Source organism: Drosophila nasuta, chromosome 3 (genome assembly GCF_023558535.2).
Source record: "Drosophila nasuta strain 15112-1781.00 chromosome 3, ASM2355853v1, whole genome shotgun sequence".
NCBI lineage: Eukaryota > Metazoa > Arthropoda > Insecta > Diptera > Drosophilidae > Drosophila > Drosophila nasuta.
Window position 1 is genome coordinate 15,947,644 of NC_083457.1, and position 25,467 is coordinate 15,973,110.

The 25,467-nt window shown below is 38.1% G+C and overlaps 2 protein-coding genes across 2 annotated transcripts in view; one reads left to right on the top strand and one right to left on the bottom strand.

The window, feature by feature from the left end:
* The window catches only part of LOC132790401 (transcription factor collier), a 33,450-nt gene extending 31,501 nt beyond the window's left edge, over positions 1-1,949 (bottom strand). The window contains 1 exon segment of the mRNA XM_060798901.1: positions 1,512-1,949. Within this exon segment, the coding sequence (XP_060654884.1) occupies positions 1,512-1,687 (176 nt within the window). The 5' untranslated portion in view covers positions 1,688-1,949.
* A 16,494-nt stretch (positions 1,950-18,443) lies between these two features.
* Positions 18,444-20,501, top strand: LOC132789782 (uncharacterized protein DDB_G0271670). The gene is made up of 4 exons (XM_060798042.1): positions 18,444-18,618; positions 18,714-18,794; positions 19,700-19,937; positions 20,002-20,501. The coding sequence occupies exons 2-4, from the start codon at positions 18,740-18,742 to the stop codon at positions 20,429-20,431; spliced, it is 723 nt and encodes a 240-aa protein (XP_060654025.1). The 5' UTR covers positions 18,444-18,618; positions 18,714-18,739; the 3' UTR covers positions 20,432-20,501.
* The last annotated feature ends 4,966 nt before the right edge of the window (positions 20,502-25,467 follow it).

Genomic DNA, 25,467 nt, shown 5'->3' on the forward strand with positions numbered 1-25,467 from the left:
ATTTCTCCCACACTCAATTTAGGGCAACATTACCTCACATCACAGCGCATTATCTTATCGTTAGTATTGCTTAGCGTCTGATTGTGATTGTGATCCTGATTGTGATTATCCTCGTCGTGCAGCAAAAGCTGTCTGTGATGATTGTGAGTACTCAAATGTGAATGAGAATGGGAATGTGAATGTTGTTGCTGCTGCTGCTGTTGTTGTTGCTGCTGTTGATTTGCCGTCGGAACGGAATGAAAGCCCGCTGTCATTTTAACCAATGTGGCACTGAGACTCGCATTCGTTGTCGCTGTCGTTGTCGCACTTTCGATTTCGGCCACACGCGCACTTCTTCTCGGCGCGAACATCTCACGCTAGAAACATCTCAGACACAACTAAACAAACAGCATGGCGAGAAGAGAAGCTTTTCCCTGACACAAAGGCGCGCTCCCAAAAGAAGCCCCAAAGCAACCAACCCCACATGGCCGCGGGGACGCTCTTTTGCTTTTTTGCCTTTGCTTCGGCTTGTAATTCAATTGAAATGAACGCCAAGAAAGTAAAAGTGAAAGTGAAACAAATGGCACAACAAAAACATCCCTTTGAGTGAAGCAAAAGTTCCTTACTGCCTCCCCCGCGTCTCCCCTCCGCCAAACAAAAAGCACGCACATTTTGTGCTCCCGCATCCCTGATTGTTGTCTGCACGCTTTCTGTCCCCGGCATCCATGAGTCAACCCCGGAAAGTGCGTAAAGATGTGTCTGCGAGTCTAGACGTTAACTCGGCATGCTGAGTGAAACTTTGAGTGAATATCTCTTGGCCAAAAGGGGCAACGGTGGGCGGGTTAGGCGGGTGACTGGGCCATAAAAAGCCCCGCAATTGCGTTCCAGGGAATAGCTTCCCCCTTGGGGGCAGAAGGCGGCTGAATGCGTATCGAACACGTTGCCGGCTTTGGCAAAAACGTAAACAAACGCTTTTTTGGAGACTTTTTTATTTGTACAAACTTTGTGTGTTGCCGCAACATGCAAAGTGTTGCCAAGCATATTTGCCACAAGCATTGTTGCCAAACAGCTCCGAAAGTTGCGTAGACTGAGAAAAGCACGCAGGAACAGTTGAAGATCAGAGATCGACTGGTGATGGAAGCATATTGATTCTCAGGTGAGGTAGTTGAATGTCCGAAGAAACAAAGCCTTCTTAAATTGCTTTAATCAGTCATTGTATTCTAATCCGTCTGCCTGTCTGTCCATGTGTTTAAACAACTAAATTTCAGGAACTATAAAAGCTAGAGCCATGAGATTTGGTGGTTATATTTCTAATGATTCAATACACATTCAGTTTAGTTTTAAATGTACCCAAACTATTTACTGCATTCACAATTTGAAAAATTCTAATACTAGATACCTTAGTTTGAAACGCCTAAGTTGTCAGTTCTTTTAACTAAATTTTTGTCTTTCAGTAACACTCATTTCAAGCCACATTCCAGCTATGTAGCTTGCGTAGCACACTCGTTAATCACTCAACACTTGTCACTTACTTGGTCTGATCGACAACCGGCTGCATGGCCCAGCGTCCGCCTAGCGGTTCCTCCTTGAGCGACGTCATCGGTCCACGCGGCTGATTCATGTCGGCCGCCGTGGGCGGCAGGCCGAACATTAGACCGCTGGCGGATCGTGGCCCGGCGGTGGGATACAGCTTGCGTCCCCAGTCCATGCCCAGCTCGAGGGTGGGCCACGGTGAGGCCGAGCTAAAGCCCGGCACCGGCTCCTCGGATCGCAGCTTGAAGCTTTCGGTGCTGGTCAGGGGCGCTGTGCTAGCGAAGTGATGATGCTGGTGGAGATCAGCGTACGGATAATCGCTCACTTTCGTATAGTTGCTGGCGGCGGGCGTTGTTGCAATTGTGGCAGCCGTCGTGAATGATGTTGTGGCAACTGCTGCTGCTGCTGCTGTTGCTGTTGACGCAATTGTTTGCAGATTGAACTAATTGGGCACTAAACACACTAAAGGGTCTGTCTAGATTTTAGGTCACTAGAGTGATCACTTGTTCTCACTCTTTGCTCTCTGGAGAGATCTCTTTCGCTTTCGCTCGCTCGCTCGGTCTTGCTCTCTGGGGCAAGGCAATCAATAATCAACGCGACACGTAAATAGATTGAGACTGAGACTAAATCTCAATGTTGCAAATTGCGACGCACAAATCGACACTGAAGGCAAATTGTAATTGGGGGGCTCGTTTCGACGCTCTATTAGTATTTGTAAACGTGTATCTGTGTGCGTGTATGTGTGGGTGTAAGTGCCAATGCACCGCGGAGAATTTGGGATTTTCGGAAAATTGGTCTCGCAACAAGTTTAAGCGGCGCGCGCTACCGTCCCGAGTGGCTGTTAAACCCCAACTGAATCCGAGTCCGCTGCGATGCTGCTGCAACCGAAGAGCTGCTGCTGCTGCTGTTGCTGCTGCTGCTATCCAAAAGGCAAGGCAACTGCGCAGCTACGACCAGCCGACTGCGACGCCAACAGCAGCCGCAAACAGCAAACGGCAAACGACAGCGACAACGACCAACGAGAGTTGAAGTCGCGGTGGAAACGAAACGAGCGTGCGCCGCAGGAGCACCGTCAGCAGAGAGATGCGCGGGGCGACAACTGAGGCGGTGTCGGTGTCGATGTTGGTGGCTGTGGCACAAACAATAAGACATGCGACTGCGAGTCGACTGCAAGTCTGCTTGACTGCTGCCTGCTGAACGAATGGCACAGCTAACCTATCCCAGGGAGTGGTGGTTTTGCAGGCCAAAGGGACGTCCGTCGAGAGCCGAACTGTCAGCAAACCATCCACCAACATTGACGACGACGACGACGACGATGGCAGCAGGCGTGGGACGTGCGTCAGACAGAGAGCCAAGATAGTGTGAGAGACACGACAATGCGTGTGCGTGCAAGCGAGTGAGCATGAGAGCCAGTTGTATGCATGTGTGTGTGTGCGTGTGGCACGGGACCAGGACGCCGACGCTGACCTGTTATGGGGCTCGGGAACGTTGAGAATTGGCACAACATAGCGCAACGGTGCCTACGTCTTCGGTGCCCAGTCTGCTAGAGAGAGCGAGCGAGCGTGAGAGAGGCGTGTGTTGCCAGACAGCATTAGCAAGAGCAGCAGCTGCAGCACCGTTGAGATCCCAAGTCCAGGTCCCCTTGCTCGTTGGCTTATCTATGGCTATTCCCAAGCAACTGCTGCCAACATTTCATTCCCTTGGAGCAATAGCAAAAGCAGCAACAACAATAGAAACAACTGCAACAACAACGACAACAATAACAGTGTCAACGCCCCATTCCAGCGTAAAGCACATAAAACCATTTGGGAATCGAAACAAAATGTCATTGTCTGCTCGACGCTGATTGGTCGTTGCGCTTTCAATGGGTCTCGCTACGCCTGTTCAAGAGAGCGCGCACATGAGAGAGCGTCAGATTGTGCTGCTCTTACCTAGTTGTGTCGGCAAAGCAGTGCGGATTTTACTGCTGCTGTGCGGCAAGCTGTTCAAAGCAGTAAAACGAACGGAATGATGAAACGGAACACGCAAGGCGCCTTCACATTTAAATAAGCGAATAAATGCAATGAAAATAATAATTCTATTTATTAAATAATGAATAGAAGCAATGAATACGGACAAAACTTAGAAATAAAGCTGAGATAATCCATAGATTTGATAGCAAGTTTATATAACAAAAGTTGTAATGAAGAATAATGAGTTTTCAACCCGATTTGGTTTTAAACATGTACGTGGGTTAAGCTTCACTATATATATTAAATAGAAAATTATTTAATTAAATATCATCTTTATTTCTATTATTGAAAAGAAGGTTACAAGTCCATATACATATTCTACATATTTAACCAATTTTAGAGCAAATAATTCTTAATATAGACAAATGAAGATATATCTTAACAATAAAATTCTCTCTCTTTGTATTTATTTCTGCTCCCTTTTATATAACACTACAAAATTTGTAGATTAAAAAGCTTAAATTTCTCAGATTATTAAATTTGAAGTTTGTTAAAATTTCTTTAAGACTTTGAAATTGAAATAACTTCATATGCTTCTAATCCATAAAACTTAATTTTGAATAAAACTACAAAATAGTTACGTCAAGGTACTAATATTGAATTGCGTAGATTCTCAACTTATATAAATGAATAATATTTTACAAACTAACTTATTTTGAAGTGATAATCCTTTTTAACAACGGATACATTTAGATATTTTCTTTACAGCTGATCTGTTGCCTTTTCTTTAGAGAGTTCCCAGTTCAAACAAGTTACCGCAATAGTCGTAGAACTGTTCAATTGCTTTTTACCCTTTCTACTTCAAGCAGCTTGCCGCTTGCTTCTTGGAGTTGTCCTTTTCTCTTGTCCATTTCCACATTCGAGCATTGAGCAAGTTGTCAAACACTCTCGAGTACCTACTCGGGCACCCAAAAGTAACTGGTGACTGGTTGTGGGATTAGCATCAAACCGTGTCATATTCGAATGAGGAAAACATAAGCGAATCCGCCCACGAAATTGTCACGCCTCGTCAGCAGAGAAACAATTTGCATTTTCCGCATTTGCGGTTTCACACCATGTGGCCTCAGTGCGAGTGAGTGAGGAAGAAATAGAGAAAGCGAGATAGCGTGAATGTGTGAGTGTTGTTTGCGCTTCTGTGAATTAATTTGAGGGGTGTTTTAATCTCATTTGTTTGTCATGCTTGCAGTTCACCTAACATAGGGGAAATTCCCCTTAATGCAACTGCATTTCTATTCGATATTTATTGAGCAACTAAACTCCGAAATGATTCCCCAAATACTAACAGAGAAATTTCCAAGTACATGCATATTTAATGCTCGAATCAGAAAAGGGCAACTCAAAAGATGTCCCCAGGCGTCGCTAATTAACCAAAATTTTGTTGGAGCACACAGTTTGCATCTTCCAAAAAGAGTCAGAGAAAATATTTGAATTTTTCCATCACTCATTAGCGCCGCCGTCGACCGCAAAATCCGTGCCCGGGGACTTTGTCGATGACTTTCTAGCTCCCGAGTGAATAGTCGCAGAGACTCGACTCCGGGTCGCAGTCGGGTCGTTGGTCCGGTCCAACGTTTGGCGGACGTTCGATTAACCCCTTTTATCACGCGCTATTCTCCACGGGAATGCCTTGTTCCCTTGCCCTTTCCTCGACAGCTGCCATAGAACACCTCTGCGATATTCAGCGTCTCCCATCCCCTTTTTGGCATTGTTTGTTTATTGTTTTTGTCAGCTGTGTGTCGCATTTACGACCGTCGACCAATTCAAAATCACTCGAAACGCAAATTTGAATTGTTTTCAATTGGATTACATGGCAGTGAGCCTCACTAACCGATTGCCAAATCGCACAAGTAATCCCCCTACTCAGTCTGACAATTAAATTCTTGTCCGTCAACTTAAGGGATTAACAAAATTGTACTTTCCCTTTCCCTCGGTGGCACTCATCATTACAATTGCCTACATTGCAATTGCGGATTGACTTTTAACCGAATGTAAACAAAAAGACAACTTATGGAGTGAGTGAATAACTGGATTTTAAAGGGAAATTAGTGATTCTGTAATGGAAGATTAGCAGGTTGATCTAGAGAATCTTTTGGCTATGAATATTAAAAGTAAATATTTTTTTTTAGAATTTTTGCCAATGTTGGAAAATAGATTTCTTAATTTGATTGGACATAAGTGTAAGTGTTTAAAAAGAACAACCGTCGGGTGTCCTCGACTGTGAGAGACACGCTACCCATTTGGAATAAAAGCAAAACAAAAACGCAGTATTATTTTTAAAATGTTGCTACTTTAATATAACGAAATAATAATAAATATAGCAAGGACTATATTTGGTAAATCGATAAACCATTACATTCAAAATATGTATATCTGATTGCCGATGCTATGGGTTGAGGGTATAAAAAGTACATGCCGATTAGGTCTTTTTCACTAGAGCAGATAGATTTAGTGATTAAAAAACAGTGTAAGGAAAAACAATATACATATGTAGAATATGTAGAAGAAAAAAGAGATCTAACTAAATTATTTTATATTATAAAATGTGTATTCCAATTTACTTTTAAATGGCTCAAGTAATCAAATGCTAAAAGCAAATAATTCGTTTGCGATTTTAAGATTCTCTTTAAGAAAAAAAAGTCTTAATTTATTTGTAATTATTATATATTTTATAATCATGGAAAAGTATTTGAGTCAAAAATTAAGTAAAGTTTGGATTCGTAAAATTATATCTTGAAAATCTGGGTTTTCAACAGTTCCTTTCTGCAGATGCTTCTAAAAATGTAAGGTAAAGATCTCCAGCATATTTTAAATATATCAGAATATTTTTATTGAAAATCCACATTAGATTTAAATTCATATATTCCATCGTTGCTGACGTCTACAATAATCAGGCATTTATGAGGTTCCACTTGAATTACAGCAAATACAAAATATACACACAATACAATTGTCATGAATAATTTGAATAATGAAACATAATGCTGGAAAACAGCAAAGAGCGCATGTAAATGTGTCCATTTGTCAGCCATAAAGAAAGGCAAAGGCAATAATTTCAAATTTTTCCATATGCAAGACATTCACCAAGTCGACACGAGGAAAGCCATAAATTAGAGGCGAGCAAAGGAAGGAATGGAGGGAGGGAAAGTGGAAATTTGAGGCGCGAACATTTTAATTAGTTTCCTTTTATGCATTTTTCTCAAGTGTGTATGTGTGCTGAGTCCTGCTGGATCCTGGCAATATGCAAATTAGCTGAGAGCAGGAGACCAAATGCCAAGGGAAGCGAGCAGCAGCAGTCGCACATAAATCATTGCAGTTTCACTCTCTGAGAGAGCAAGAATTGAGAGAGAGAGAGAAACAGTTAGAGGCTTGGCTCAACAGAAGTTCTTCAAGTCATCGTCGACTATTCATGGAATTTCTGTCTGTGCTCGATCTCTCAGCGGATTTGATGCCAGATGCCTGACAAAATGCATACTATAAAAGAATCGAGCCTCGGAGTCTCCAAAATGACAACATATGACAGTTGCTTTGTGGCAGTGTGGCAAACAAAGTCATGTCGAGACCACCAACATAACCGTGATTGCTGCCTGCAGCTGAACCTCCCCTTTAAGCCACATGCACTTGCCGCAATTGAGAAATTACCCCAACTCCGTCCCGGGGCAGCAGCAGAAGAAGTGTTTGCCACTTGAGTCAAGTTCGGGCTTTGAGTGCAACTTGTTCGCAACGGGTCGTGTGGCACGTGGCACGCCTTTGCTGTGCCACGCCAGTTTAGACAGGCTCTAAAAAAACAACAACTACATCAACGAGAACTAGTTGTATACAAAAGCCAAGTAAATTTAATTAAATTATCGCAAACACGTGTTTGACCAAATGCAACGATTTTGCGAAACAATTGAGAACAGTTTAAATATTTACAAAGCGCTCGCTAAACGTCGTCAGGGGGGCATTGGGCTAGGGTGCTATCACAACAAAAAATAAAGTAAATATTTATAAAAAAAATAAAAGCACGCAGAGAATAAATGTTGCATTTGATTGTATTCGACTACGTGATATGCGGTAAGAAACGTTCTTATTTTTGATGCATATAAAATCAAATCTATATTTCATTTATTCAATAACAGAGATAAATAATAGATTATTCTCAAAGAATTTGAAATATTTTTATGATAATCTTCAATTCAATTTGCTCTACAGTTAGAGCACCTCAAATATAGAAGCTGGTGAGGAATATAAAAGAGAAGGCATTTTAGTTAAAAGAGATGATAATCTTAGAAGTCTAATAATTGAAGAAACCAACATGGCTAAGCAAAATCAAATCTCTTGCATCCCTTTAGTATACCCTCTTGCATTCATATACCGGGTATACAAAGGTTACATAAGCGCACAAAAATATTATTCTTGCAACTTTTGATGTGCTGAGATTCATGTTTCTCACAAGGTTCTCACAGTCTCGAGTCAAGGTGTTTGAACTTTTTCGCACATCTCAACTTGGCTGCACTTCCTCCAAAGTTGCTGCTAGTTGCTTATCAGAGAGAGACCTGTTTCTTTTTCAGCTTCTGTTTCGGTTTCGGCGACAACTTGGCAAAAAAGCGCTAAGAAAGAAAAAATTAAAAAAAAAACAAAGCAACAAAAATATGCCCATTTCATAAATATTTACCAGTTGTTTGTTGCTTGGACTCTCAGCGATCTTGGCGTCCGATAAGTTGAAGAAGGGAAAACAACTTTGGAGCATGCCATAAATACGAAATACGAAATCGCATGCCAAATACAAATACAACTACATACAATGCTCATATGTGTATTCACTTGCGTTCGCATCCAAATGAAATCGTGAAAAATCTTATGAAAAATGCGTTATTGAAAATGCTTTCAATTTTGGGTACAAAGTTCATTAGCTTCAAGCCGAATCTTGCCAAAGTTGGCTTGACAGTTTTCATTTCAAATGATCTTTAGTTTGTTTTATTTTTGGCCATCAGATCAGAGTTAGCCAAAAATTCAATCAAGTCGCGTAGTTTTAATTGTTCAGGATTTGTTAATAACTGATCGTAGACAACTTCTTCCTTATGTGGTTGCAATGTATGAAGCCGATAATTTCAATTAGATATACAATTTAATTTGACAAAATTGCATTGAAATTGAGTTGACAAATCTTGTGAAAGATTGTTCAAGTGACGGAAAAGTACTTCAATTGCAGCAACTTATCTATGAGTAAATGTTTTTAGGACATTTCAATTCAATGAGCAATTTATCCACTAATTCCTTTTGAAGAAATACAAAGATAGTCTGAAGTTAAGTACATTAAAAAGCGATTACTGTTTAATTAATTTATTAAAGGAGTTATGCTAAAATTGCAAATTCTTTATTACACTATTTTACTTTTTGTTGAATCATAAGAAGCTTTTCACTCTTAAATAATAATTAAAAAAAAAACATCAATTTTTAAAGAATGGTTTACTTGAGTACAATACAAAAATTGCTGATAGAACTCAATTGTGATAAAGGTACAAATGTTTTATTTCAAAAACATTAACAAACTTAATTACTTTTTTAATTTTAAGTGCTGATAGAGCGAGTTCTTTTAAATTAAATCTGTTTTATGTTATTTCAGAATTATAGAGCAAGATTACTTCGTCATAGCTAAATTGATAAACAAGTTCATAAACTAAAAAATCTAGAAATTTGTTAAAACGTCTAAAAACGTTTATAATGTGATATAGTTATTTTAATAAAATATTTAGCTATGAACTATTCACTGCTTTAACTTGATATAATATATTCACATTTTACTAGCTTGTTAAACAAAATATTACATGATTATTTAAAGATTTAAAGTTGCTTTTGCTAACGCAGAAGAGTTGAAATTTTAGTAGAAGTTTTATTTTTATTCGAAATGATTATTAAATTATTTAGAGCACATTCGGGGCAAGTTTACGATGTGCCTCATGCATCTCATTTGGGTTTTAGTGGCGTCCGCTGGGAGCAGGCGAATGCAGTTGACACGGTGAAGTGGAGAGGAGGGAGGAGAACGGGGATAGGGATGGGGCAAGTGAGAGTGTAAACATGCGTGCGCTGTATGTGGGGGGATCCTCTGGAGAACCACAAAAACGCGAACGCGAAGTGCTCGCATCATCAGCATGCAACGCTTTTGTGGTGGATGATGAGATGGAGACGCGAACAGGGAAGGGGTGGGAGATGTAGGGGAGAAAGGGGGCGCAACTGGGGAGACATTGGCTCGCTAGTCGCATGACACATTTACTAGATTAATTAGCCCATTTACAGTTAACAATGTTCGTGTTAATTTCAACGAATTAAATGATAACATCATCATAGACTGCAGCGCCCCCTTCCTCCTTCCGTTCCCCCACCCCAGCCACGCCCACGCCTCGAGTGACATGTCACACATTGAATGGATGACGGCCCAAATGCTTGTTGACGCTAATGTCACTATTTACGGCCTGTTGCACAGCCGATGTCCGACGATATCGAGGCTCGATTGTTGTCGCGATTTGCATAATTCAAAGCAGCAGCAGGACAACGTGTCGATGTCCTTTCGAGGCGCACCCAGAACGAGGCAAGAACACGAAGCAGAACGCCCCGCTCGTTTGTGCCCCTTGCAGCAAACGTAATTTGACTTCATTATGCGAACAGTTGTGCCTTTAGTTTTGGTAATTTATTTCATTTTTTTTTTGCTGCTTCTACTTTGCGATAGAAAACTGAGTCCTGGTGTTGTCATCCCTGCCATGGAAAAAAGGGGTTAATACTCGCAGTGGCACTTGGAAAATGTTTATTTACGAGCAAGTGTTGTACGTAGAATTTGATCATATGCGTTATTTGTACTCGCCTCGACTCGACTCGCAATTGTAATTTGTGTTTATTGTCTGCAGTCGAAGGTCCTGCTACTGCTGCACATAAAAATAGAAAAGAACTGTTTTGTAAACAACTTGCAGCTGTATCCTTACGGTATTCATAATTAATTTTTGTGAAATTTTCAAGACTCATCATTAGAGCGACGTGGTCCAGGACCAAGAGCAAGAGCAAGAGGAGTGCAGGATATATTGCCGACTCCCAGGAGAGCAACCTTTTGGCCATTTAGTGACGGTCGCCCAGTCTGTTCAGCACAGCAAACAAACACACAACACATAACGGTATGCGCTTTGGTGTGGGCGTGGCTTCGGCAGAAGTCCTGCCGCACCTCGCTCAGGTCCTGTTTTCTGTCTCTCTGCATCTCTGTCCGTCTAGCGGTCTCAAGAAGCCGTAGTAACAATTTCTAAGCAGCCATTTGAGCTGGGATATTGGCACTTTTCATTCTCAACAAACCTCGTACTCAAATCCGCATCTCAGTGTCAGTTTGAAATCCATCGTCCTGCGTCCTTTATCCTTTGTTTATTTGTTTGTTTGTGTGGGCAACAGGATCACTTAAAGCACATAACCATGCATATAAATTTGATTATTATTAAGTCAGGCACATTAGTTGGCATTTCTAATGAAGCCTTCCTTCCGCCAGCATTTGTGTCCTTTTGTCCTCATTGTCCTTTTGCCAAAGGGTCAGCCATTTTGTTGGCTGCTGTATGTGTGTGTGTGTGTGAAAGCTAATTTATAAATACTCGTACTCAGGTTTATGGCTTCACGTATTAAAATATTTAGCACACTTCTTGGCAGTCAACTTTTGAAAGTGCCGCCCGCCCACTTCTTCTCCTCCCACCTCATGTGTGAGGTTTTAATTCATAATTTATGCGTCCACAGGCGACAGGCCACACACACACATACACTCATATTTCGTGGCCCACTTGTGTGTGAGAGTGTGTGTGAAATGTGAGTGTGCTCATACTCCAAAATATTCTTAAAGAGCCTGCACATATTGTATCTTAAAGTGAACTCAAATTTTATTTGAATTAAATGTAGAATTTAATAGCTTGCTCTTCAATAGTAAGATTTTTAGTTAGTTTTATTTGAATTAAAGATGTTCCTTAATGGCATGCACTTCTTTTGCAGTATTCACAGTTAGTTTACATTTACGATTTATCATTCGATAGTTTCAATTATGAGTTATGAATCATTTAAATGTCGTAAAGAATAAGCTCTAGTCAAAACTATTGATTTGTTTCTATTATCATATAAATCATTTGATAAACTAAAATTTAATAAATCACCCAATTTGATTATTATTATCATTATTATTATTATTAAAACATAGACTACAAATAAATTTATAATCTTCCTTAAATTTGCTAGAGATGGCTGCTTTGGCTAACAATCTTACAAACTAATTTTCAATCTTCAAGGTTACCATATATTTCTCATAAAATAAAACTACCTTTCATAGAAAAAACTGATAATAAATATTGGTCCAAGTAGACCTGAACTGCAGCAACTTTACTATAAATTACGTAATTCTCGGAAATGTTATATTTTGGTTATACTAAATTCTTTTTAGAGTTAACATTTACAACCTTACAACTTACTTATTCAAAAGGAATATGCTTACAACTATTGACATTTTTAAATTACAATTTAAAAAGTCACAGAATTTAGTTAAATTTAAGCTACATTTTCACCAATATTCATTGAAATACAACTAGATTCTTAGAATGTATGAACTAAGTTAATCTAAATCGAACTAAACTGGTTAAGTTTCCTTATGTGCCAGGAAATAAAATAAACTTCAATTGAATGAAACAAGTCGAACTAAGTAACTGAAATAATACTTGGGATTTATAAAATCTTTACAAAATGTTGTATGGGTAATTCTATGACGGAATTTGTCCCGTTCGAGACTCTTTACATTGAATATAACATAAACTGAAATAATTAATTAATTAATAATAATAATAATTATTTTTATAGCTCTAGATAAGTACTTTAATTAGAGCTAAGAATCGTTTTGGAATTTTCTTTCTATTTTGTTTTCTGTTGTGATAATTGCAAAAACTAACCAATTCGTACGCAAAACCAAAAAATTAACGAAAACAGATCAAGTTCCTAAAATCAATCTTATCTCTAAATATAGCGCTTATCTAGAGCTTTAAGAATAACATTCACGGGACAAATTTCGCAATGGAATTACCCATATTTTAATGAAATGTAATGCGTGTTGTACGTTTCATATTTCTAATGGGTGTCTAATACATAAATGCAAGGCAAACAGTATTTTCATGGATTTAGGATTCATGCAACATTATAATTACATGTATATTTAAACAAAGAATATGTTTTCTATGTTTACTACTGCGAAAATGCCACTCACAACCCAAGTGCAAAAGTGTGGGAATCGTGCGTGAATTAATATATGGAAATTGGCCAAGACAATCAGCTAAGTGCACGGAGCATTGTGCAGAAATCATTAAGAGGAGGATTGCGACTGCAAATGGTCAGTTAAATGAAGCCATTCCGATTCCGATTCCGATTCTGATGTTCGGCTTCGGCTTAGCGATTTCAATTATCAGGCTTGTATCAGCGAGGAATCGCAACGGGGTTGCAGACTTAAACATTGAGCATGGAACAGGAAACAGGGCAGAGGGAAGCGGTGAACCGGGAACACAGGACATGCGACCGCCGATTAGCACGTGCCGCTTGCTTGAACTGCACCACCCCCAAAAAAATGGAGCTGGCTGTGCGCCACGTGGCCGAAATGAGGCCGGGAGCTGTATCGGAGAATAAACATAATTACGGCAACTATGGGATGCAGTTGGCAATCTGATAAACGTCGCAAATCGGCAAACACGCAACTACATTTGTCATCATCAAACAAAGTGGGCGTGAAAATTGCGGATGATACCGGAAGGAAGGAAGGAAGCCCGTCTCGTATACAGCTTCCTGGACGGATGCAATCATGTCGAAGGCGTGTGTCAGTTGCCCAAAAACATTTATTTGCCTTTCCCATGAAACAAAAGGCAACAATGCACTTTCGCTTCAAATAATTGCCAATGATAAGCCGAAGCAACAACCGAAGGGGAGCATATGTTTGCATCATAAATTGCAACTAGAATCAAGAGTCATCTCAGCAGAGGATAAAACCTACTCTCAGTACTCTCTACTCCTAAGAGCATTACCTTAAGTAATTCTTATGCCATTCGCGTTCACTTCACTCGTCCTCATACCTCACTGTATTCTAGTTTGACCATCACGTAGCTCGGTTCGGCTGGCAGACGAGTTGGCATTGTCCTGCCATTCATTACATTTTAATTTGAAGGCTTTTCGTGATTCCTTTCTGGCATTCCTTTGGAGCTGCGACAGAGAAATATTTGATTCTGGCACTTGCTATTCATATTCATGTTGCCAAGCAAACTAATCATGTCCGTCCCAGACTGCCATGCATTATTTTGTGCACATTTTCTGATTGCAAAAATCACCGGAGAAATCAGCAAAGTGCGTGAGCACTCGCAAACAAAAACCCATCCACAACTCACTCCTCACTTTCGTCTATCTTCTCATTCTCTGTGCGTCAACAAATTGTTGTCTCTGCCACACAGTTTTCTTTCAACAAAACAAATCCTCCCGAAGGGAAACTTTGTCGTCTACAATTGAACAGCTGAGCTGACAATCAAATAATACACATATTGAAATTATTCGCAGCATTGAAAATCACTTTGAATATTTTCAGTTTTCAGCAGACACAAATTATGAACTGAAAACTGAAATCAAGTGAACATTGAAATTATTTCAGTAATTGTTAAGATATTAAAAGAATTTTGTTGTGGGAAATACGAAATAAAATGTGAATGCTTGTTTTAAGGAAATAATTGTGCAACAATCGATATGTTAACAAATAAGAAAGCTATAGTCGAGTGTGCTCGATTGCGAGATACCCGATTCTCATTTCAAACAAAATCAGAATATTTCGGTATTATTCTTAAGATATAACAAATTAATATACCGCAAAGATACCAATATAAACCAAAATATATATTTGTTATATTGATAGAGTACTGAATTCAAAATATACCATAAAGTATAAAATATACCAGATTCAAAATATACCATAGAGTACAAAATAAAAGCTACTAAGTTTACTACGAGGAGTTTTTCCCTATACAAACAATTTCCCAGGTAACTTCTACTTTTTTTATCTGATCGCACCAAATGTTGACGCTGATCAAGAATATATGTATATACTTTATGCGAGTTATAATATCATTCTATGATATGGGTAGTCTAAAGCAATTACAAAAAAAATTGGATTATATTGAAAATTGCCTTTGTATAAATAGCTCTAGGAAATATTGGTATTTCTGTCAATTTAAATACTTTTATAAATGTCAATTTTTTAATCGATTTTAATTTTGGTTTGTAATAAATTATGAATTTGCCAGTTATATTTGCTTAAAATAATTGAGTGTCAATCAAAAATAATATAAAAATTTCAAAAACAAGCTCTGAAATGATTTAATTTATTTCCGTATTATAGTATTCATTATGAATCTAGAATAGAGATCAAAATAAATTTCCAAATTAGTTTACAGTGACATTTAATAATAAATACAAAGTTCTCCTAAATATTAAATTAAACACATTTATAAATGCTTTTTAATTTTGAGATATTTTTATTCCTTTACAACAACAATTTAAATGCTTGAGGAAGGGTAGCATGAAATGTAATGACAAGAATTGGAGTTAGCCAATAAATCACAATGCTGCGGCCAATTTGGAGACGTCGAATTCGAGTTTAGCACTTAGTACCCATGTCCCGTAGATGTCCGGGCACTTTGTCCCAGGTCGGCTGTCAAACATAATCACCTTGAGCCGCAAGTGCCCCTGAAACGGACAGGAGAGGAGAGGAGTGTGGAGTGGAGGACAGGAACAGGCGACGACACCCTCTGCTCATCATCAAAGTGCAAGTTTTATTTTTTATACTGACCGTCTGTCTGTCCGTTTGTCTATATGTCTCTCGGTCTGTCTCGAAGCAAACGAATCTATTCTCAAAGGAAATTTATGCCGTTTGTCTCTGTGTGAATGAAATATTTTATTTTGGTTTTTATTATGGTTCGCCCCGGTTTTTTGGTTTTTAACACATTGTACAGAATTTTTGTAATTTCAACACGAACAAAACGAACAGACCAAGGGCGCAAAACTTTTTTGGCAAGCCCCACAAAATGTTGTCCAAAATGCTGCTGCTACTGCTGACGAGTATTCGCCAGTGTCCACATCTCGGACACAAATGATTAATGTGCTCAGCCAGCCAACTGCTCAACTGCTCAACTTCCCAAAAAATAATAAATCGTTTTTGTGTGTTTTTGCCTCCTTGGTTTTTCCTAGTAAAAAACAAGGAAAATGTCGGCGTATGAAAACTGCCCTGTCACCATTTGCAGAAACGTTTTTATTTAATCTTTTGCCATAAACGTGTGCAAAATTCAAAAACATAATCCTATACGAATTGCTAATATTCAGTCTTGTAATCATTTGTATCGAACACTGCAATAATCTCCCTGCTCAGCTGTTTTGGCAGTCAGTTAATCCCTAGAAGTCAGACCCTAGATTAATTGAAACTCAAATAGATTTGCGAGTCTATGTCAACAAATTCTCTACTAATATGTTTTCGATTATTTATGGTTTGTAGTCGATTTATGTAAATTATTTTATATCAAATTATTGATTTTTCATGTAAACAGTTTGCTTTTTATTTTTCCTTTTTTTTTTTCTCTGTTTCAAATCTGCTTCATTGGTTATTAGGAATCACTTAGAATCTAAATTTTAGATACATTTGGGCAATATAAAGTCATTTGAGTAAAACACGTGCCAATAATTAGATTATAAATTTAGTATTGAACAACACTCAAAATTAATTTTATTCAAGTTGATTGAATGTAAACAGTTTTCTAATTGAATTTATTCCTTATAAATAAAATAGTGTAACTAAACATACTCGAATATAAAAAAATCCTTAAATTAGTATAACAATTGTTGCCAATAAGTCAATACCATATAACATAAATTATTATGTTGTCAAATTTATTTTACCACTTAATAATTTAAATTTTGAAAACATATAAAACAAAGAGGAGTAATTCAGCAAAGAAAGTCGTCAGATTAATCAAATGACAGTTACAAATAAATATTTGATTTAAATTTAAAATTAAATTATAGGAAATATTCCGCAGTCTGACTCCAATGCGAATGAAAGTATTAATGAGGTAATGGCTTGGCAAACAAACACAGTTTTCAGCTCCAATAAAAAGGTAGGGGAAAGTTAAGAAATGGCAAAATCGCTTAAGACTAGTAGTAAAACTGAAATGACTTTGTTATTCAACGATCGAATCAAAACTCTGAGAGTTGTTGGAACATTCGCGATGACTCGAATGTTTTATTTTTGACTGGTTTTCGCTTGATGTGTGACACGTTGAGCAGCTTGCTGATGTTTCTTTTATTATTATTGTTTTTGTTTGTTCATCAGGAGTTGCTGTACCGTTGTGTTTGTGTTTTTTTTTTATACAAAGTAGACTATGCTAAGCAACTTATAATTTAATTATAAATTCGCATAATATTATAAGCTGGAAGTTGAATGCGGTAAGCATGTAAATCGATTTATTAATTAGTATTGTGACGATTAATAATCGAGTTTAGATTATTATTATCTGGATCTGGAATCGAGCTGGTTTGGAGAGACACAAAACGAGACGTCTTTTAAGTTGAGTAAGAGTATTTTTTTGGTCTAGATCTTTTGCTTCCTATACACTGAAAAAAGGTTCCAAAGTCAAGATCAAATTAGCTAAAAAGTGCGATAAAAACATTATAATCTTAAAGTTAGAAATCAAATGATTTTAAGGACATTTGTTATTAACACAGAATAACAGAAACGTTATTTTTTTATTATTTTTTTGTAATAATTTTTTTATTTTTAAACAGCATTCTTTTAAATCATACTAGAATTAGATGTTTATTTAAAAAATTTGGCATTTTTCAGAATAATGTTTTTAGTTTTAATAATGAAAGTGGTAAAAAAAAACAACTTTTTGATCTGAATGTTCTTTATTTCAAAAACTTGTCTTTTTTCACATTGCGAGAAAATTTGTACAGCTTTGCGGTTCACTTATGTAACTCGATTTTTTAATTATGTAGGGTACTTCAATACGATATGTTAATAAAAAGAAGAGAAAATAATGTAGCTCTCTCGCCATGATCTTCACATTGTTTACTTTTGTTCTGCACGTTTTCATTTGCCAAAAAATAAATTGCAAAAATAATAAAAGAAGCTTTGACTGCAAAATCATAGTTTGTCATTTTTATTGATTGAATTTTTATTCATTTTCAAACTGCAGACAAAGAGCGGGTGCAAACGAGGTTATTGCCCGCAAGAGCACGAAAAGCAGCCACGAATAAGGTCAGCGAAAATAAATTGAATACTCAACTCTCACACCAACACTTCACACTCAACTCACTCACTCAGTCAGAAGAGGCACACTTTGGTTACTACAACACAAAAAGAGACCTTACAATGCTTTCAATACACTCGAGAGAGCCTCACGTGGATGAGCCTCTGAAACCCAAAGCCCTGAGCAAGTTTTAGCAACCAACAATAATAAAAACAAAATAAATAAAATAAAAGAAACAAAAACAAACAAAAATTTGAGAAAAAGTAAAATCAAATCGAGTTTGACAAAATCCCCAGATAAACCAAATTAACGGGCGTCTATTTCAGATCTTGTTTGGCATGTTTTCTACTACATTTATTATCATTTATATCATGCGAATTGTGTCTGTCTGAAATTCAAATGGGGATTTTTTAATTATTATTTTCTGGATTCATGGAAATATACCCCCCAAAACACATGTGAATCAGCAGCATTTGTGACTCCTTTTAATAGGAGTTCGTGAAGTTTATTCACATTGCGGCGCCTAAGATATCTTCATTTTAATTCATGAGATCTTTTTTTGTATTTGCTTTTCAGCTTCAGCTGCTGGGCATGTCTTTGGGTCTGAGGTTGAGTCTGAGTCTGGTTTGAGACTTGGCAGTTTCTTCTGCTTCTTATTATTCGCACTACGTCAGCTCAACAGAAATTTCCATATAAAAGCGGGCAGCATCGGCAGCGTAAGTTTAGTCGCTTTGGAACTTTACCTGTTAACTGTCGCTTCACGTTACACGTTCGTCGCCTAAGTCTTTCGTTCTGTGAGTCGTCGTTCCCCCTCGCTTACCGCACTCTCTCAATTTGCTGCTGACTAATTCTGCGTGTGTTCTTTGTGTTTTTCTGTGAACTCTTATAGATCTGTGTATAGAGAAAATCATCATCATGAAGTACGCAATTATCGCTCTCGCCCTTTTCGTCGTCGTGCACGCCGCTTCCGGTAAGTAGTGCCAGGTGTTTGCCGCCACTTCGCATGCGTCATCGGATAGAAAATAAAGTTTAGTTAAATTAGCAAAGTTGGTTAGTTATCTGATGCTGCCTTCAAAATACGCAATTACATCATCGTCTATTAGCGACGCGTTTTGGCCATTGGGGGGAAAAACAAAAAGCAAACAAACACGATCGATTGTTATTATCATCTTCAGCTTGGCTCCACTCGTCATTAGCATCTCCCAAGACCTGTGTGTATGCTAATGTGTTGATTGATCAAAAAAATACAGAAAAATATTAATAGAAATAATGTTAATAACATAAGGTGTTGACTCCGATGAATACAACATATTTAAGTCTCCAGAAACCTGTTGGTTAAACGAAAAGATAATTAGCAAACAAAATCAAATGTTTGTTTTCTCGTGCTGAAGAGTGTTATTACTTTCTTAGGGTATTGTGGTATATATAAGTATAGAAGAATTTAGTGCACATACTATATTACCGGAATGTCGACTCAATAACAAACATAATTTATTAATGCTCAACTGTGAAACGTTCATGTTCGCATCGAATAATGTTTGACAATCAAAACTTGTATAAAAGCCATAACTTTTTTTCGGATTATCAGTCAACAAGTTCTCTACTAATTTGTTTCATGATTAAACCAGACGGTTTTTTTTATTAGAATTAAATATTCAATCAGTATCATCATTGAATCATTTATCGTTTATTCACGCAATCGCTTAATCAGCATAATACGTTTTATATAGTATAACTTTTTTTTGTCGAGATTATTAGTCAATATTACAATTAGTTAATAATGATAAATCTTAATTTAATTTTATTGTTGTCTTAATTTATTCGAATATTTATTAGAATTGCATTACGTTTGACTAATATTATATACTTTTACAGAGGTGGGTCAGTTTGTACCACGCGCCATCTACACCCTGGATTCTGAGGGACATCAATCGGAGGTGCATCCCGTTAGTGCCCGCTTGCTGCGTCGTCTGCGTCGTCAGGTGTTCAGTTCATCGTCCTCGTCGTCCTCGTCGTCATCGAGCTCCAATGGTATTCAGCAAACTGTTGTACAGAATTCGGTCACAAATCCCGATGGCAGCACAACTTTCCAGGCCACCTCACACCAGTATCAGTAAGTGATCAGCTGAAATTAGTGAAATTTTAATTTGATTTTAATAATTTTTTCGAATTTACAGAAATCCTGTTCTCGCCTCCCGTTTCGGCGAAGATTCACCAACTAGCGGAGTGAGCAGCCTGCAGTCGAGTGGTACCGTAGGGGGTAACACCGCCCAATATTCCACTAACCAATACGCCTCTGGCCAATTCGCCAATAATGCTCAATATGCCAACAACGGTCAATATGCCAACAATGGTCAATATGCTAACAATGGTCAGTACAATAATGGTCAGTACAACAATGGCCAGTACGATAATGGTCAGTACTCCAACAACGGTCAGTTCTCGAGCGGTAACACAGCCAGCATTGCCAGCGGAGTGCCACAGCATCAGTTCACCGCCTTGGCGGGCACCATCGATGCGGCCGGCAACATCAAGCAGCAGTTGACGCAAGGTTACACCGACAGCAACGGTCAATTGGTGCAGAAGCAAACTACAACGACTAACTAAGCCTATTTACTACATAATCTAGCCTTAAGGCCTCTCTGGTCAATTTGAAGTGTAATAAGAATTTCATTTCACAAAAAAAAAACACATATCATGCTTTTTGCTTTAATACGAGTAAAATCGAATTTTGGAAGGTTTCATCTTCGACTCCATGCAGTATATATATTCTTGTTAAGAGTCGGATGATGAGATGATATAACCATTTCAGGCTAGCAGGTTATTCTAATATGAATTCATAAACTTTAAAAAATTGGACTCCAATTTTCTTTTGGCAACACATTTTGCTGTTGTTTGCATATTATGCGTATTTTCGATTTCAAAGATACGGCTGCGAAACTTAAATTTGGTAAAATAAACTTAGAAGTTATTCAAGAAATAATTGTATATGGCAAAAACCGGCAACAGTCAAGGGTAAGTTGGCTTGGTTGACAATCTATTACATTTTGTATTCTATGATATACTGTGAATGTACCAAATACACATAAATTTCAGTATATTCTTTGGGTATATTTTAAAGATAATACCACACAGGTATGTATAATGATGCAGTAGTATGTTGATATTGGTATACTGTCATTGTGTTAGTATATCGAAATACCAAATGTCCATTTGGATATATTAATATTGTGTATTTTAGTAATAATAGCACACTGGTATAACTTGAATATTGTAGTAGATTAACATACATATTATATATATTGTTTTAGTTCAGTATTTTGTTCAATTTATCAAAGTATACTAAATTTTAACGAGTTAACTGAACTGGTATTCTTTGAGTGCAGCACTATAACGGTATATTTTATGTTTTGGGTGTTTTAATTCGGTATATTTTAATAATAATACCTCTCTGTTTTGATTGTATTGAATTTGCGTTGTAGGTATCTCACAGTCGAGCACACTCGCTGTAGCTTTCTTACTTGTTTCTTCTTCTTCCTAGTAGGCGTGACACTCTGTTGGGCACCTTTTGGCTGGCAAACACTTTGCATGATTGCAGTCAGGTTTGCTGCCGCTTCAGCTGCTGTTTAATCTCGCAAAAAGTGCATCGCCTGCTCCACTGAGCACAAACAATGTCACACACTTTGTGGGCGTGTGTGTTGGGCGTATGCAGCCAGTGTTGGTAAATGCTTTTAGCACAAATTTAGCCAGCCAAGCGGAATGTCGCCTCCCAAAAAAAACCAACCCTCTGTTGTTGGCTCTTAGCGTTGATTAAAACTACGCATAGTGTGTGTATGACGACGATGACAAATGGCAAACTATGAGATGAAGGCTTTGCCTAATGGTCTTAGCCTGTGGCAGGCAGCAAACCAGGGACTTGGGGGACGTGTTGCATGCAAATCATAAGCTGTTGCAGCCAGCACAAAATATATGAATATGTTATTTGCTTGGGGAATTGCCCAAATCTCAACAGGTGCACGCACTTTGGCGCCCGCCCAGCAAAAGAGCAGCTGCTTAACCCGACAGATTGCTAGGCAAACAAGTTAATATGGTAATAGTGGAGACTACTCGACAGTGAAATACCCTGGAAGAAAAGGGTCTGAGAATGTGAGTCAGACAAGGTGCATCATAAACCTGATGAATAGAGAATCGTTACATATAAATATGGCATTAATCTGCCAATGGTCAATCAGCTAGACTGCGAAATACCCTGCCAAATAAACTTTTCTTATAAGTCTTAGTTTAACACAACTTTCAATTTTTCAGTAGTGAAGGCAGCTCGTCTGCTGAATATCCTGTAAGAAGAGGGTTGCAAAATTTTTCTGTGATATTTTCATCTTATGTAATGTAAAGTTAAAGTAATATTTACACAACTTCATTCTGCCATTATTAAAGTAAAGGGCTAGAAATTTGTTTGACAATCTGAGTAAAATGTGTTACATCTTTTAATCTTCTCAATGAAATCTCCTCTTTACAAAATTTTGCCAAATATATTTCATACATATAAAATCTATATTTACCCTTATATACCCCTCTTTTCACACATCTACAGGGTAAACATTAACAAGCTCACACGAGCGCACATCCTTCACGTATTGCCACCACACACTCACAATCCTTTTCTGCTTCCTTCACGCCTCCTCCACGATGTCGCATCTCCTTCTCCTTGTCGCCGCGTTCAACATGCAAATGCTGAAAAGTTTTGCTCAACTTCGCTGGTTTGTCGACTTGCCACACGGCTTTTCCGAAAGTTTTTAATTATTATAATTAATTACTTTGATCTCGGCTACAGTCTTTGGTTCCACAAGCTCCTGCTCCTTGTGCGTTTGGTTTGTTTTGTCTGTTTTCTGTTGCCTGTTGGCAGAGCTATTAATTTACTTGATTATGTTGGGGTTTTACGGCTAATTCGTTTAGATGTTGCTCTCTGCTCCGACTCAACCCCATCGTGTGTGAGTGCTTCTCGTCTTTTATTATAATTTATTCCACGTAATTGTGAAAGTGTAATGAATTTACTAGCGTGTGCATTAAATCAAACTCAAACGAGACTGGCTTCAGCAGGTGATAAGAAGAGGTCTTAAGAACTGACGTGGTTTTGGCTAAAAGCAGTGATTACCTAATCATTAACTTGGCTATAATTTGCATTTAATTGTGCTTTGTTCTTATAAATATTGCTCATCGAGAGGCACTAAAAATAAGCTAGATCGCATCACAAAAGATGATGGCACAAGAGGTTAGTAGACTCAAGCAGACTCTAAGTAAATAAAAAAAAACATAACAAAAGACAACCAAAGAGAATGTGCAGTAAAAAATTAAAAAAGAATATTTAACAACAATTTATGCGTATTTAATTATATAAACATAATTTTAGTTTTCAAGTTAAAGGCGAATTATTAGCAACATACTAAATAAGAATAATTTTAAAGAAAACTAATATAAAATTAGTATGATATTTTTTTATTAGAAAGCATTTTTGTTTGCTTTAACTCATTAGAAAACTTAAATTCTATATAATATAATATTAGATAATATATAAGCTTATTGAATATCTTGTTATCAAATCTATATACTATTTATTAAATGATTTCTTTAAAATAAATAATAGTCTACTATTAAAAATATATTGTTTACTTATATAAATATATCGTATTCCACCTTGAATCTCATCGCTGGCCAGTTGATCTAGTCGGTAGCGATTAATAATTTTTAATATAATAAATAAATAGTTGAGGAATTTGGAGGTCAAATGCAGAACAAAATATGGAAAGTGATTGATTTGGTTGATTTTGTGTTTTAAATACTTTCATAATTAATCATTTGATTCTGACTGACATCTTAATTATAAATGTTAATCCCATTGAAAGTTGAAGTAGAGTTCGAATAAGGTAAGTACTATATATGCAATGATATTTAATCTACTGCGACTTGACTAACATAAAAGCAATGCAAATATGTTATGTGAATACAAGTAAAGAAAGGAAGGTGAAAACCTGGAGCGTTGTGTCGCAAGTTGATCTGCTTTTGCTTGGCGGGTTGGTTGTACGGGGAAGGAATGAGGAACAAGGAGCATTGGATGGAACTGTCATGACCAAAGCAGCAGCAGCAGTAGTAGAGAGAGAGAGAGAGAGAGAGGAAACCCATCGACGCGACGGCTCAAAGAAATGAGCACGGGGGCAAGACGCGTATACGACGAGTGTACAAGTTGGAATTGGAGTCGGAGTTGGAAGAGTTGGAGAGGTATACGCAGTCGCGTAGGCAAAAAGCGCATAGCGTCGCTCGTGTTCTGAATTTTTATGAAACGAGATTGGCGGTGGGACAAAAAGCGGGCCACAAGCAAACTCACTGATTGATGGGGAGTCAAGCGGAGAGACAACTCGAGTGTGTGTGTGTGTGTGTGTAGTATGACTATGGTTGGGGCATGGAGCGCAACAAATTAAGCAACTTGTGTGGTCCGAGGCCACCGCAGAAGACGCCACCTGGCCAGAGATCCGATACGATTCCAATCGATGCCAAATTCAGTGCACAAAACTCAACACAGCGCGCCGACTGCCGCCGGACACGAGCGCCGATTGTGTTTGCGATGCCGATGCCGATGCCAATGACTATGGCTGGCCAAGTGACATTTTATTGGCGGCTAAGAGCAAGACGGCCCCGCGTTTTTGCTATTTAGAGGCATGAAAGCAGCGGCAGGTCCTCACATGGATAATTGACAACAGTTAATTCCATTGACTGAGCGAGAATTTAATTATTGGATCGATGTTTCTGCACTCCAATCGATCCAGCTGTCTCTGTGGGCGGGCAGCCTCAAGTCATCCAATCTACAGCCAATGCAAAACAACAAACAGGCAATGCGAAACAAAAAAAAAAGAGGAAAAAGCGGCAGCAAATCAACAAAACGTCAACGAAAGTCGCCTGACAAATTTTTGCCATTTCAGCGCAGCCTTTCGGGATGCGGACACATTTGCAGATGCAGATGCGGATGCACAAGCAAAAAGCATTTGCCAGAAAAAAACATGCTCAAAAAAAAAACAAGGGCAGAAGTTGTTTCTCGACGTTATCATCGGAAGCGGAAGCAACAACAGCCAGCCAGCCAGGCAGTCAGCATTCTGATGAGTCGCTGACAAGGATGAGGATGAGTGGGAGGATGACCTGGAGCAGGAGCAGAAGCAGAAACAGAGGATGTTGAAGTCAAGGCTTGCTGCTCGACCGGCACTTCACTTGCCTGTTGACTTAAATCGTTTAGGCAAAGTTAAACAACTTGTTCCCTTAATTGTTAAACAATGCTCACTCACTTCAGACTCAGACTGCGCGATAAATCCTGCCACTGTGATGGACTCTGACTAACTGACTGCCGGAATAATTGATGCTGAGTTCTGAACGGAGTGAAAGCAGTCAGTCAGCAACAGAATGAACTGAAAATGTGTACAAAAAATGGCAAGATGTAAAAGAATACAAGCAGGTAAATGCTTAAATGCTTCACTACACGCAGTTATTATCACAGCAGGAGCCACGATATCATTCTTAAAGATAAAAGACAAGGAAAAAACAATACTCAATGATTTGTAGAAAGTGTTTTGGAATGCAAATATTTTATTAAATAGCAAAAT